Here is a 13,088-nt window from a genome sequence, read left to right on the forward strand (position 1 = left end):
TAACGTCTTGAATGTATCCTTCTCGCCTCACCTCATCCTCCTCTGCCTCCTCTCCTTCTTCTTCAGCCTCTCAATGTCCATCTTGGCCCGGCGTAACACGTCCGTCATCTCGGCCTCCATGGACAGGGGAGCAGGGGAAGAGCCAGGGGGGTGGCCAGGGGCGGGGCTGAGAGTGGAGGTGGGGAACGGGGAACGCGAGGAAAATCGGGCCGCCTGCCGTCGCAACGACTCGTTCATGGCCTCGCTCTCAAGGAGCTTGGTTCTGACAGAGGAGGAAGAAAAAAAGTTCAGTCATTCATACACAATTTCTTTCTGCTTGGTTTTTAGATGGAGAAAAAAAAAAAGAAAATCACAGACATTCAAACAGACTTATCACAAGCTAATTAAAGCTGCTGATTCTGGGTTTTTTTCGGTGACTATGAAGCTTGTGAAAGCATAAAACATTGTTCCTTTTGCAATTGAAATGTGAAATTTATAAGCAATAAAATGAACCCTTGTTCAATTCAGTACACTCAGTGGTTTTCCTCTACAGTCTTACTTGGTCTGGTTTGACCAGTACCATATGGTAGCTTATTTTAACTAAAGTTAGCAAACTCTCTTGGCCTACTGTAAAACTATATTTTACTAGCGACAATTGACAGCTTGTGCCTGTCTGGCCAATATGAAGCTACAGCCAGGAGATTTTTAGCTTAGCTTGGCGTGGAAGCAGGGAGAAACAGCTAGCATAGCGCTTTCCAAAGGTAACGAAATCTGCAACTTTACATGTCAGTTTTTGTATGGAATAAACAAACATGACATGACGTGATAAGTACTGCACTTTAGAGGTGCTGGGAGCTGGATTCTGTTAGCTTCCGACAGAGTCAGGCTAGCTGTTTGCCCTTGTTTATAGTCTTTATGCTAAGTGTAGCTAACTGGCTGCTCTCTACAGCTATTTACTGAATGGACAGAAATAGAGATACACCGATTGTATTTTTTCTGGCCTATTTCTCTCTAAGAACTATATACTTTTGTAACTTTTCTTTAATGGAAAATTCTTTCTTTATTAGGACCCCCATTCAACGGGGTCCATTCAACTGTATGTTCATGATAAAACATTGATTATTAAATTACTGCTGCATTTTCTCAAATCTAATCTGCTTGCCTTGCTTTTCCCTTCAGACACACAAGCACAAGCACAAGCAGCTATGTCTTTCTATCTCTGTCTCTCTTCCTGTATCTGTCTGCTCTGTTGACTTTCTTTGTCAATAGTTTAATAAATGCAAGTCGCGGTTAGAAATTCTTCACCTGCTATTCTGTTTTCACAGCAGGAGGTGAGACGCGTTTGGAGGAGGTTACGAGGAGAATACAGGTGTGTTCACTGTTGCCCTACGTGGTCCGTGCCTATAAAATATCCAACATCTGCGCGTCTTGTGACATGATACAAGATAGCGTCTCTTTCTGTGTCTTCTTCACACACTGTGCAGAACTTCCTCCCCTATGAGGTTTTAGCATGTGTGTGTGTGTGTGTGTGTGTGTGTGTGTGTCTATGACAATAGTAAGTTACTGTCTGTGCTGCACGTGTGTGTAACGTTCAATGTGGTTTGGATAAAACACTGATCGGCCCCAGTCACGTATGATTAAGATGAAAACCCGCCAACTCAGGTCCCCAGCCAACCGATCGGTGCATCTCTAGACAGAAATGAGAGTACAGATAACCTCATCTAAGTCTCTGCAACAAAGTGCATAAGCATATTTCCCAAAAATCCCCCAAACTATTGCTTTAAAAACCAAAGAACTTCCTAAGTCAGGTGAAACAGTTTGTTAAGTTAGTGCTGTCCCAGTTCCAGGTTTGATTATTTCAGTGAGGTGTCACTACAAGTGATGGCAGTAAATAGTGGAATTTCTTACCTAAGTTCTTCAACCTCTCGGATGTAGTTCTGGATTAGAACCCCGATCTCCTCATTGCCCTCACCTAAAGGTCAAAAGGCAGAAGGAGGCTCAGGTCACAGAAAGCATACTGCAAATAATACATATTATAGTACATAAAAATTAAAGTATTTATTCATGTGGTGTTTATAACATTCAAAGGAGATCTCCTTCACGTACTTGACTTGGTCAGCAGAGTGCTGACCTCATTGGCCAGCAGGTGTGTTACACGGGTGTTGAGGTGGTCAATGGTCTCCTGCATGGCCTTTACCCTGAGGCGCAGTGTGTCGCTTTCTCTCTGCAGCATGGCATTCTCCTGATACAGGTCACTGTAGCCCTCTGAACCATCCTCACATGCCACACGCTTCCCCTGCACAGAGAAGCAAACAGTCTGCATGAATAACAATGGACGTGACCCTGGACAGCACAAGTATTGTAGCAAAAAAATACAATATTAGGGCCAAAAGACCTAAAAAAATAAACTGACTCTTAAGCCACACTCCATCTACTTGATGTTGCAGTCCAACCAAACACAACGCTATTGTTTAAAACGAGTTGCTCTGTCCGTGGCTCTTCAAGCGGCTATTGTTGTACTCTGAATGATTAACGCTGAAAACATCCTGTTGTGTAAGCTTCGAACAGAGAGTCACTATTTAAACCAGCCATAGCTTGCAGACATCATTACCTCCACCAATCCAACACTTCATTACTTCCAGACTCCGGTCACATCGCATCCCTTTTTACCACATCGAGGTCAGCTCACAGCCCCTCATCGTAGTCACGCACCCACCCCCCCTTAACCACATAATAGACTGACAACCCCGCTAAATGATCGCTCATTTCTTGTAGTCCCGGAGGTCAAAGCTGGAGACTCTTTGCACATATTCTCTGAATTTCCCTCCTGCTGCATAACGGTCTATATTATGTAAACCATGTTACATAGAGCACATGCAGAGCTTCTTAACACAAGCACATTCAGCTAAAGGATCAATTGATCTCTGCAGTACATTGTAAAATGCTGATGTTGCACTGATTAATCTTCTCCATACTCAGGCTCTGGCTGCACTATACTAACATACACACATAAATGGATGTGTGTGTTCCAGCATTAAAGATCTTTGATTTGATATAGTAATTAGGCAGTGCTGTATGCATGGTCGCTGCTTTTCTTACTCACCCTCCTGTACCATCTTCTCTTACTCCCATTAGTGTTGTCTTTTCTTTTTCTCAATTTCATCCATCATATCGCACCCTTCAGCCCTCTCTTAAGTCCTCATTACATCAGTTACTCTAACAGCCGTGTGTTGTCTCTCTTCTTCAACCTGTCACATTTCATTCCTCATCTCTTCCCCCCCCGTCATTCAGGCCCCTCTTATCTTTTTCTCTGAGCTCCTCCTCGTCTTCATTTTTTTCACTTGTACTTTCATTTCTCTCTTTTTCTATCTCTCAATGTTTCCCCTCTCACCGCCTTGTACTCCATCAGTTCAAGCTGAAGCCGGGCTATCTCTGCACGCAGGGCGCTGATCTGCTGGCTGGTTTTGTCTTGGTTCATCACCACCTTGTTCTTGATGTTTCGGGCGCGGTTGGCATACTTCAGAGTGTTCAGTGTCTCCATGAAGTCCCGGTCGGAAGGACTGACGCAGGCGATCATCACTGTGCGACTGGAGAGGAGGGAAATGTAATCATTTTAGACAACTGCGCGTACAGTGTAAGAATGTTGAGGTTGTGAGAAACATGTCTTGTTACCTTGAGCATAACAGAAGCCCTGTTGACACTCAGGCACGACATTAACAACTTAACGGTGTGTCTTGAGTGTTTGTGTCCCACTGAAGGCTTAAAAAAAGCTAACTTTTTAACTACAGTCTCTAACTTCTCCAGTGCACTTGGGCTGCAAACAAAGACTATTTTCATTATCAAATAATCTGCTATAATTTTCTTGATCTTGTCTGTAAAATGTCAGAAAATAGTGAAAACTGTCCATTATTATTTCCCAGAGCCCAAAGTGACTTTTTCAAATATCTTGTTTTATCCAACCAACAGTCATAAACACAAGGATTTTCAGTTCATATGGGACATAAAAAAGTCGTCACTCTCTTTGCTTTGAAAAATTACTGAAACATTAATGGCCGATTAATTTTCTGTCAATCAAACAATTAACCGACTAATCATTTCAGCTCTACAAAGCGCCAGTGCCTTGATAGATTATCAAACTTCCTGGCTTTCCCATTGTGGAACAAACTTCTTAAACTTCTACAATATTCAGAATTTTCCAAAATTACTGTATACGATTCTGCGTGTACAATATGTGTGTGTGTGTTTGTGTGTGTCTACCTGTTGCCTCCCAGTGAGTCCTGCAGCAGACGAGTGAGTTTGGAGTCTCTGTAAGGGACGTGGCCTCCCTTCTTAGTCTGGTCTCCTAAAGCACTGATCACATTTCCCAGTGCCAGCTACAACATACACAACACATTCAGAAACTGATCACAAACTAGTATTTAAATACACAGAGTACAGACGTTCACATGTTTTCACACACACACACAGTTTTCTTCTTGTGTCTGTCTCACCAGTCCACAGTTGATAGAGATTCCCTCGCGGGCTCTCTCTCCTGTAGCTCCGGTGCGTTTCAGCCTCTCAGAGCCGGCCAGGTCCACAAAGTGGAACTTGGCCATCAGCGTCTCGAACTCCGGCTGGGCGATGGGGCTGGAGTCCACGCCATTCACTTCCCCGTTCTCTCCTCCGCCATTTTGCTAGCGTGGGCAGACAAAAAAAACAATTGAGAACGAGTTCATGTCTTACTTGAAAATAGCAGTTATTTCATCACCTTTAATTCTACTGCAACCGTAACACTAAATTAATTTCCTTTCTTTTATTTTTGTTTAATTTCTTAGTTTTTCTTGTTCTTCCCAAAACATTTTCTTCTTTTTTTCAACCCCTCCACTCCGAATCCCAGTCTCACCATTGGAGGCTGCTGGCACACTCTCATCTGACAGAGGTGGATGGTGAAGATGGCGTGCGAGCGGGAGCTCTGGGCATTCATCTGGGTGCTGGCTGTGGTGCGGGACAGAGCGCCAAGCTTCAGACACTGCAGCAGCTGCAGCACACACACACACGCACACACAGACACACAGACACACACAATATACAGAGGACATTTGGTTATTATCAAAAAAAAAAAATGTAGACTCAGTAACAAGAACAAGAATTAACAAAGAATATGTGTCAACGTATTTTATAAAGGTGGGAAACCACTCATTTTGTTGACGTCAAACTTTCTTCAAGCATTTCTTTGAGCTTTTCTATATCTCTACACTCAAAACACTCTTTTTTTGTTGCTCTCTCTACTGATGAGTCCTCTCCTCCTTTTTACTCTCAACCTGAGTCCTTGTCTCTTTACAGACTCCATCACCACACTTCTATTTCCTTCCTCAACCTGTTATGACATATTCTTTCTTTCCTCCCGCAGGAGTGCCCATCTGTCTCTTCTTGTCTCTCAGCTGAAAATTTTGGGGAACTTAAAGCACGGATGACCTCTCCCAAATTCAGCCATTCATCTCTTTCCTTTCTGCTTCCATTTAACAGTCAACTCACATCTTTCTTTCTGCTCTGTCACCTATTTGGAAAAATACCCAGAATTATACCGTGTCTTCTCCCAGACAGCATTTACTGTAGCCCTCCCTCTAAACCACCACCTGCCACCTCTGTGAACCTCTTTGTCACCAGCCCATCACGTCTCCACTAGCAGACATTGCTCCTGCCCTTTTTACATCCTCATCACATCCTCTGTCTTCCACACTGTCACTGCTGATCCGTTCCCCTTCTTGACAATTATTATTGATAGTGCCTGACATGTGGCAACTTCAGTCTTGCATCAAATATAAAATACTCCAGACTGGTATCCCTCCCACAAACAGCCTCCTGGGTTTAACCTTAAAGGAAGCATGTTAGCTCCCTTATTATCTTCGACCTATTTGCTGAGTGACCGCCTTGACAGACTTTTCAGGGTGCTGAGGATCTCTGGCAGCTCCCATGCTCGGCCTCAACCAGTCAGCATTCATTCACGGCTTCACAGTTAAACCCTTTGCGATGCGATACCACTCATTTTTACGTGATCATCAAAGGATTTATGATCTGAGTTTTGCACTCTTTCTCTCTATTTTTGGTTCCTTGAAACTGCAGATGTCAAGCACCTAATACCTAATCATAAACATAAAGCAGCAGTTTTCTTTTTGTTTGAGCTTCTGCACGAAATTTAAGGAAAGGTGATCTGAATCTATCAAGAAAATCTAAATGAATTCAAAATTGACATACTGAAGATTAGGGAGTGCATTATTAAACACAATCAAACCAAAAGTAAGCTCTGAAAAACGTACTGTGTTAGGATAAGTATCAGCACAGGTATAAAAAAGGTTTGAATGTAAAACATGACCTTTATTATAGTTTATAAACTTTTATAACCTTTAGACCACGAAACATTAGCAGAAGAGTAACTCCTTTCGATTTATGTAGTTTATAAAAATACTACATATTGAAAGATTCTGATAAAATGTGCGATACAAACACACACACGCACCCACCTCCTCCTCTGAGTGCACCAGCCTGGAAGTGACTCCAGTGGTGTAGATGCTGCCACTGGCGTCCTCGTGGATCTTAATGTTGGACTTCCTGCACCGACTCTCTGGTTCTCTGGCTCCGTCAAACAAGTCCAGGATCTCTTCATTGTACAGCTGAAATTAACAGAATCCACCAACACATATGCATCATTTATACATATCCAACACTACGGCATTCCTCTCATGTTCTCCCCTCATCTCACAGCTGGTTTTCTAATTTAGAGGTCAAAAACGACCTATCAGAAACCAATAAAGGTCAAAGGCCACAGAGGTCAGCTGAAAGCTCAGCTGTTCATAACTACTGCCAAACACACACACACACACACACACACACACACACATCTGTTTACCATCAACACAGATAACCTTTTGACCTGAGAACGTCCAAAAAACACACTAACATCAGAGAGCAGGACAGGCAGGAGAAATATAAAGAAATAAGAGTATAGCTAGAAAGAAAAGCGGTTTGGTTTTTACATTAGAATTGTTATTACAGAATGATTATTAAAGTAAATCACATCATACACACACCCACATATACAATCGTCTGCCTCCAAAGACAACCCAAACATAATGCCAGCCAGAAACCTCTGGGGGAAATGATTACTGGTCATATTATCTCATTGCTCCTCCACAAGCATCCCTCCCTCCCTCTTATCCCTCGCTCTTATCCCTCGCTCTTATCCATCTTCTACCCCGTAGTGATGAGGAATAATGTCCGAGATAATGGCCAACATTAATCAGGACCAACAAAGCACAAGCAGACATTCCTGCCCATCTGTCATTGGGCTGTCACTTCCTGTTTGTGGAAGAGGGGGCGGGTCCTTTGGTCTCCCTGTTCTGTCCCATCTGGTTGGAGTTAATATGGACCAACATCCATCCCAGCACACACACACACACACACACACACACAGACACACACACATCTACAAGCAACAATATCTCCTACTGCACTGTTAAAATGTGAGATCAAGCAAGAATGTGTTACAGTGTGGTCGTAACATTTGCTCTACATCCATACACATCTACAAGTGCATCGCCCACCTCTAGGAATTGGGCGCTGACTTTGAATTCAGGCGGCTGGGTGCCAGCCTCTTGGGCGCGCACCCTCCTGGTCTGGATTCCCTCAAACAGCTGGTGAACAGCCCGCGGTATGATGCCCTGCTCCTGCTGGCTCAGGCTCAAGTCGAAGCCCGTCCCCATGGTGTAGGTCTTCCCCGAACCCGTCTGAAACACATTTCATCAGATCCCATTGACTGTGCACGCCACACATCATGCATGTGTGTACAGTAACCTGTTTTTAAATGCATGTCTTGGCAGTTAGTGGAAGTTTATTAAACTTCAATTAATGTGTGCTGAGGTGTGTGTGTTTTTATGTAGGTGTGTGTATATTACAAAATGTTCACATGCTTTTAACTGATTATCTTCAGCTAAATTAAGCAATGCGTTCCCAAAAGGGCATTCCCCCTTTAGCTGTGAGTTGTACTTAAAGAGAAAGATATGTAACTCTGCAACACTAACTGGCTTACTGAAAGCATCTTTGCTTTATTCAACCAACCCATTTTTATATGGGTTGTTTTTTTTGCCTAACAGAGCCTGCTGTATTTCTCTATAGAGTAACTTCAGAATAAAAGTTCACAATAAAATGTAAAAACAGTAAATACAACCACACAATATTGTATACAATACTTAGAAAAGTCTCAAGATACAATATTAGAGTTGGGAACTACATTAGTATATTAAGCTTAAACATACTGTGCCGAAAACAAATTCCACCGGCACTGTCGCGTGGCTAATAAAACAATCTAATCATATTGTATAATTGTGTCTGACAGTGTATGATTTATAAACCCTGCAGTGCTGGTTCCTTCTTTTTATTTAATGTTTTGTTTCTTTTTATCTCACACTGCAGTTCAGTTAATGGCCACTGACATCATTAATAACAAGGGTTTTCTGAAAGTTACACATAGAGCGTTTAAACAAACAGATAAATAACTACAAAAGCTATGACACTTGATTTTATTAATCAATCATTATTAAAATCTAATATTAAAATCCAGGCCTCTGCGTCATACCTGGCCATACGCGAACACGGTGGCGTTGTAGCCCTCTAAGCAGCCCTCGATGAGCTTGTACACACAGGCCTGGTAGATGTGCTGCTGCTCTGAGTCGATGTCAAACACGTAGTCGTAGGTGAAGGCCTTGTCCTTTCCCAGGAGGACTTGTGGTTCTCCAGGTGTGACCAGCGTGCACACATGACAGCCCTCTATCTTCTCCTTGGCCATCTGAGGACGAATCCTGAGAGTAGGTAAAGAGACCGGCAGGCAGTCAGTGAATGAATAAAATGATTATATCGTCATGTAATGTGAACTGGGTGTTGTTGCACAGCTCAGCAGACAGGCAGCTGATTGTGACTGAAATGGTATTTTTTCCCAACTTGTAGATCAAGCATGACAATCTTATGCACATGTTAGACATGTCGGATTTCCATTGGAATCCATTGTGATTGTTGTGAATCCAAACTTACTACATCTTTAGCATGTATTCCTTTAAACCTCGGTCGTCACTGTTCACTGTTCTAACCTCGGTCTGCAAACATTGCTGCTAATAAAAAGAGTAATTTACCAATTTAGCATTGTGCCTCTATAACACGGTCAGACTCACAATGAGCAGTTTAAAAAAGAAAATAATCAAAAATTGATGCAGCAGAACCACAGATTTCATCTTTTTTATTTCATGCATTCTTCTCCCTGAACCTGGCACCTAAATTACCCAAAATGCAACTTGATTACATTCACTCAACTATACAGATTTGAGTGTGTTGTGATAGTAGCAGCAAATATAGCCTGAAGCTGCCAGCCACAAGCGAAGACGATGACCGGGCTACAGAGGTCTGGTAAAATCACTTCTTTCTAACTCCACACCCCCAGATGTGTTTCATTTTCATACTGAAAGTTTTCAGCACCAAATGGCGCTGACTCAAGTGACATCACTTGAGGACATTTATCCAACTTTGTGCAGATCCCTCTGAAGCCACAAAGGGCTTTATACAACTGTTTTGCACATATGCAGTATTATTCCCTAAAATCTAACTTTAATGTGTAAAATCTGTGCAGTTCCCCTTTAAAAGTGGTCAGTTGGTTCTCAATAGTGCGACTGTAGGGGGGACATGGATGCTGAGCAGACCTAAAGTTGATGATTTTGCCCCTATCCTACATGTACATCCTACATTTAATACAGGAACCCATGTTAACTCTTTCATGCCAAACCCAGCAGTGTTAGACATGTGTCAAACCTCGGTCACGAGCAGAGTCACAAAGCCTGGACATACAGGCCTAACACATGTTTACCTGTTCACACTGTCCTCAAACACAGCCTCATCCAAAAGGGACATTAAAATGTGCTGCCACTTTGTCTTGTTTGAATCTGTGGTCCAATTCACAAAAGACAAACAAAAAATTCACACAACGTTATAGTGTGGCACTAAACGGAAGAACAGGGACCTAGCACATGTATCAACAACAGTCTGTTGATGGAGAAAGTCAGAGAGGAAAATGAGAAATGAGGCACAACATGGACAGTTCTGAGAGAAACTAGTAGCAAGTAGGGCCACCGATGATGATAAAGCAGACTTTGGCTGATAAGTAATTTGTTTTATCAGCTGTTAATCCTGCTGCTCAGGACTCAGAGTTCTGCTGGGCTTTCGGTCCTGACAGGTAGTTCGCTGCAGTTAATTACTTTCACCTGACACTGCGGTCGTAAAATAATCCCTGTCTAGATGAGTCAAAAGAAATGCAGCCCCTGCGGCGGAACATCTTTGAACTCGGTGACAGAATGAGGGCCGAGTATTTAAATTTAGGATCAGTTTAACTTGTTTGTCGGGAGAAAGTCTTGCAGGCAAGGAGGCTGAATAGCTGAGATGTGGCTGTTAAAGAAGTGACACTTCATGCCCGTGACACGGCGCCGATTAATTGCGAGAAAACACTGTAGAGAAAATGTTGCTCTCGCACAACGTAGTGTACATATAGCAGAAGATTTGTCACACAGCCCAGTGCTAATCTTGGGCTTTCAGAGGTACAATGTGGACACAGTGGGGAGGTAATCACTTTAAGCTGCGGAAAAAGCCATGAGCCAGCAGTACTGGATCACTGGGTCCACCTCTCCACATGCTAAACCGCCCCCCCCTTCGGTTCAATCTTCAGGGAATGCAAATCAACTCCCCCGCACACTGAGACAGCACTAGAGACTCCCTATGGGATGCTGCAACAAAGACACACACACACACACACACACACACACTGAGTGTACTGAGAAATCCCCAACCACATACAGCTGCTGCAGGGATAGAGGGCACATCACAAAGACACACAGTCCTGTACACACAGTTTAAAAAAAAATCTACTGTACTATCTTTATACTCAGTTCACACGTGGGTCCTCTCAAGCATGCATTAAGAACCACACCCACCTCTAACACAATAATCCCTTCACCGCACGTCGTTATGGTGCTGCAGAAACATACACACAGAGCTGACAACAGCATTTTGTGGCCTCTTTCGGGCCTTGAGGCATCATCCAATTCAGCATCAGCATACTAACCCCGACCACCTCGGAAGAGACAGCGAGACACAGAAAGCAGCTTGAAGACAGATGAGTCCCTTTTACAACTGTGGGGGTGACCTTGACACATCCAGTATGAGTGTTGTTCAAGTCAATTATTAACATCAGGTGGATACAGAAGAGGCGGAGTCCACTGGCTCTGCACAAAGGACTTATCAGAAGATGAACAGTGTGTGTGTGTGCGCTGCAGCTGTACCATAAAAATGGTTGGAGGTCATTCCTCCACATTTAGTAGCAAAAAATAGTCCATAACACCACGATTACATGTCTGTGTGAGACAGAGGCATAGAGAGAAGCTGAGAAGCAGATTGTGGATCTCTGATGCGGCAAATTAAGGCACCTATCTCGTCTCATCTTTGCACACTGATAGGAAAATGGTTTAAATACCCTGGGCACTAAACAGTGTCCCTGAAAGAAACAACACACACACACGGACCTCCTTTTCTTGTACTCCCCCCTCCTTGTCTCTGTTTATTCTAAATCCTACCAGCCTTTTTTGTATTTATAAGTCAGAAGTGTCAGGTTTAACATTTACAGCTGGCACACAAAGAAAGAAAGAAAGAAAGTAATCTACTTACTCAGGATCTCGGGCTTTGAAGAAATGCATTTTACAATCATCAGTCCTTCCCCCATTAAGATAATGAACTTTTCATCACCACTTACAGTAAAAGAAACATCCCAGCAATACTTTCTGAATTTCAATTTGGCATGTTTCCTGCAGACAGTAAGTGCACTTCTGTTTTTTTTTCGCCTCATCTCACATTGACCACTGACTGCGTGACTGCAGCCACGCCCATGGCAGGATTTATCCCTGCAGTCGAAACTTTTTATTCTTAGGCCAGAATAAAAGTTTGGTTTACATTTTAGTTTTTTGTGCACTCCAGAGAGAAATACAGCCCATTTTGTGGACTTATGTTAAGATGTGACCAGAATGCTGCAGGGATTTTCGGTTCATTTCTGGGGATAGAAATGTCACATATTAGGCTGGTCCACCATTTTTGGTCCAGACTGCGTCGTGTGGCTTTTGTCCAATGTACCACATAATTATATACTTGTTCAATAGACCCGCACCCCCACTTTATATAAAAAACATTAACTGTGCTGATTAGTTGGTCAACAGAAAAGTATTCCATAGCAGTTTCGATAATGTTTTGATCATTTAATTCATTTAATCAAGTAAAAATGGCAAAACATCTGTTAGTTCTAGCTTGTCAAATGTGACATCAGACAAAATAGGAAACCTAAAGACATCAGCTTGGGCAAACTGGGAAATTGTGATGGGCATGTTTCAGTATTTTATACACTATAGAAAACAATTGTTGGCTGATGCGCTAAATATTACATGACCACACATGTGTGTCTCTATTTCAAACTCTACACACTTCTTCCGAGTGTCTCCTCCATTATCACAGAGGAGTAAAACATTCCCAAGACGAGATTGGCTGAATTCAGAAAAGTCTTGACAAGCTCTGCATCAAATGGGAATAGACAAACACAGACACACACACAAAGAGACACAAAAACAACAATGACAGTCTGTCAGTGATCCACAGGGAGAAGAAATGGAACAGCTATAAATAATCAATTCACACAGACACACATACACACACATAATCACACCACAGCTCAGCTGGATGAGAATTTAAGCCAGTTGCATCAACAAAAGACGAGATCATTAACATTGATCGGAGCAGCGCGCACACACACACACACACACACACACACACTGAGATCCAGACTCAGACCACACACTCACTAAAAGGCATTTAGCAGCTAAAAAAAGCTCATACTACTGTGATTACATGTCTGTGACAGAAATGTAGAGAGAAACACAGAGAATAAGACTGTGGATCTTTGATGTGGCAAATTAAGGCATCCATCTCTTCTCATTTTTTACACTGATTAGAAAATGGTTTAAAAACCGTGGGCACTAAACAGAGTTCCTTAAAGAAGC

At 42.6% G+C, this 13,088-nt stretch overlaps 1 protein-coding gene across 16 annotated transcripts in view; it reads right to left on the reverse strand.

Moving 5' to 3' along the window:
- The window catches only part of kif21b (kinesin family member 21B), a 65,267-nt gene that overhangs the window by 31,116 nt on the left and 21,063 nt on the right, over positions 1 to 13,088 (reverse strand). For 15 of the 16 annotated variants that reach the window (XM_046028857.1, XM_046028851.1, XM_046028865.1 and 12 more), the window contains exons 2-11: positions 8,591 to 8,813; positions 7,560 to 7,742; positions 6,480 to 6,629; positions 4,862 to 4,996; positions 4,470 to 4,652; positions 4,237 to 4,352; positions 3,371 to 3,566; positions 2,086 to 2,275; positions 1,888 to 1,951; positions 32 to 262 (exon numbers count right to left, since the gene is read on the reverse strand). In XM_046028857.1, coding sequence (XP_045884813.1) covers positions 32 to 262; positions 1,888 to 1,951; positions 2,086 to 2,275; positions 3,371 to 3,566; positions 4,237 to 4,352; positions 4,470 to 4,652; positions 4,862 to 4,996; positions 6,480 to 6,629; positions 7,560 to 7,742; positions 8,591 to 8,813 — 1,671 coding nt within the window. Of the gene's footprint in view, positions 1 to 31; positions 263 to 1,887; positions 1,952 to 2,085; positions 2,276 to 3,370; positions 3,567 to 4,236; positions 4,353 to 4,469; positions 4,653 to 4,861; positions 4,997 to 6,475; positions 6,630 to 7,559; positions 7,743 to 8,590; positions 8,814 to 13,088 lie in introns of those variants that run through there. The other variant, XM_046028861.1, reaches the window with a different exon arrangement.

The sequence above is a fragment of the Micropterus dolomieu genome, linkage group LG18 (assembly GCF_021292245.1).
Source record: "Micropterus dolomieu isolate WLL.071019.BEF.003 ecotype Adirondacks linkage group LG18, ASM2129224v1, whole genome shotgun sequence".
Lineage (NCBI taxonomy): Eukaryota > Metazoa > Chordata > Actinopteri > Centrarchiformes > Centrarchidae > Micropterus > Micropterus dolomieu.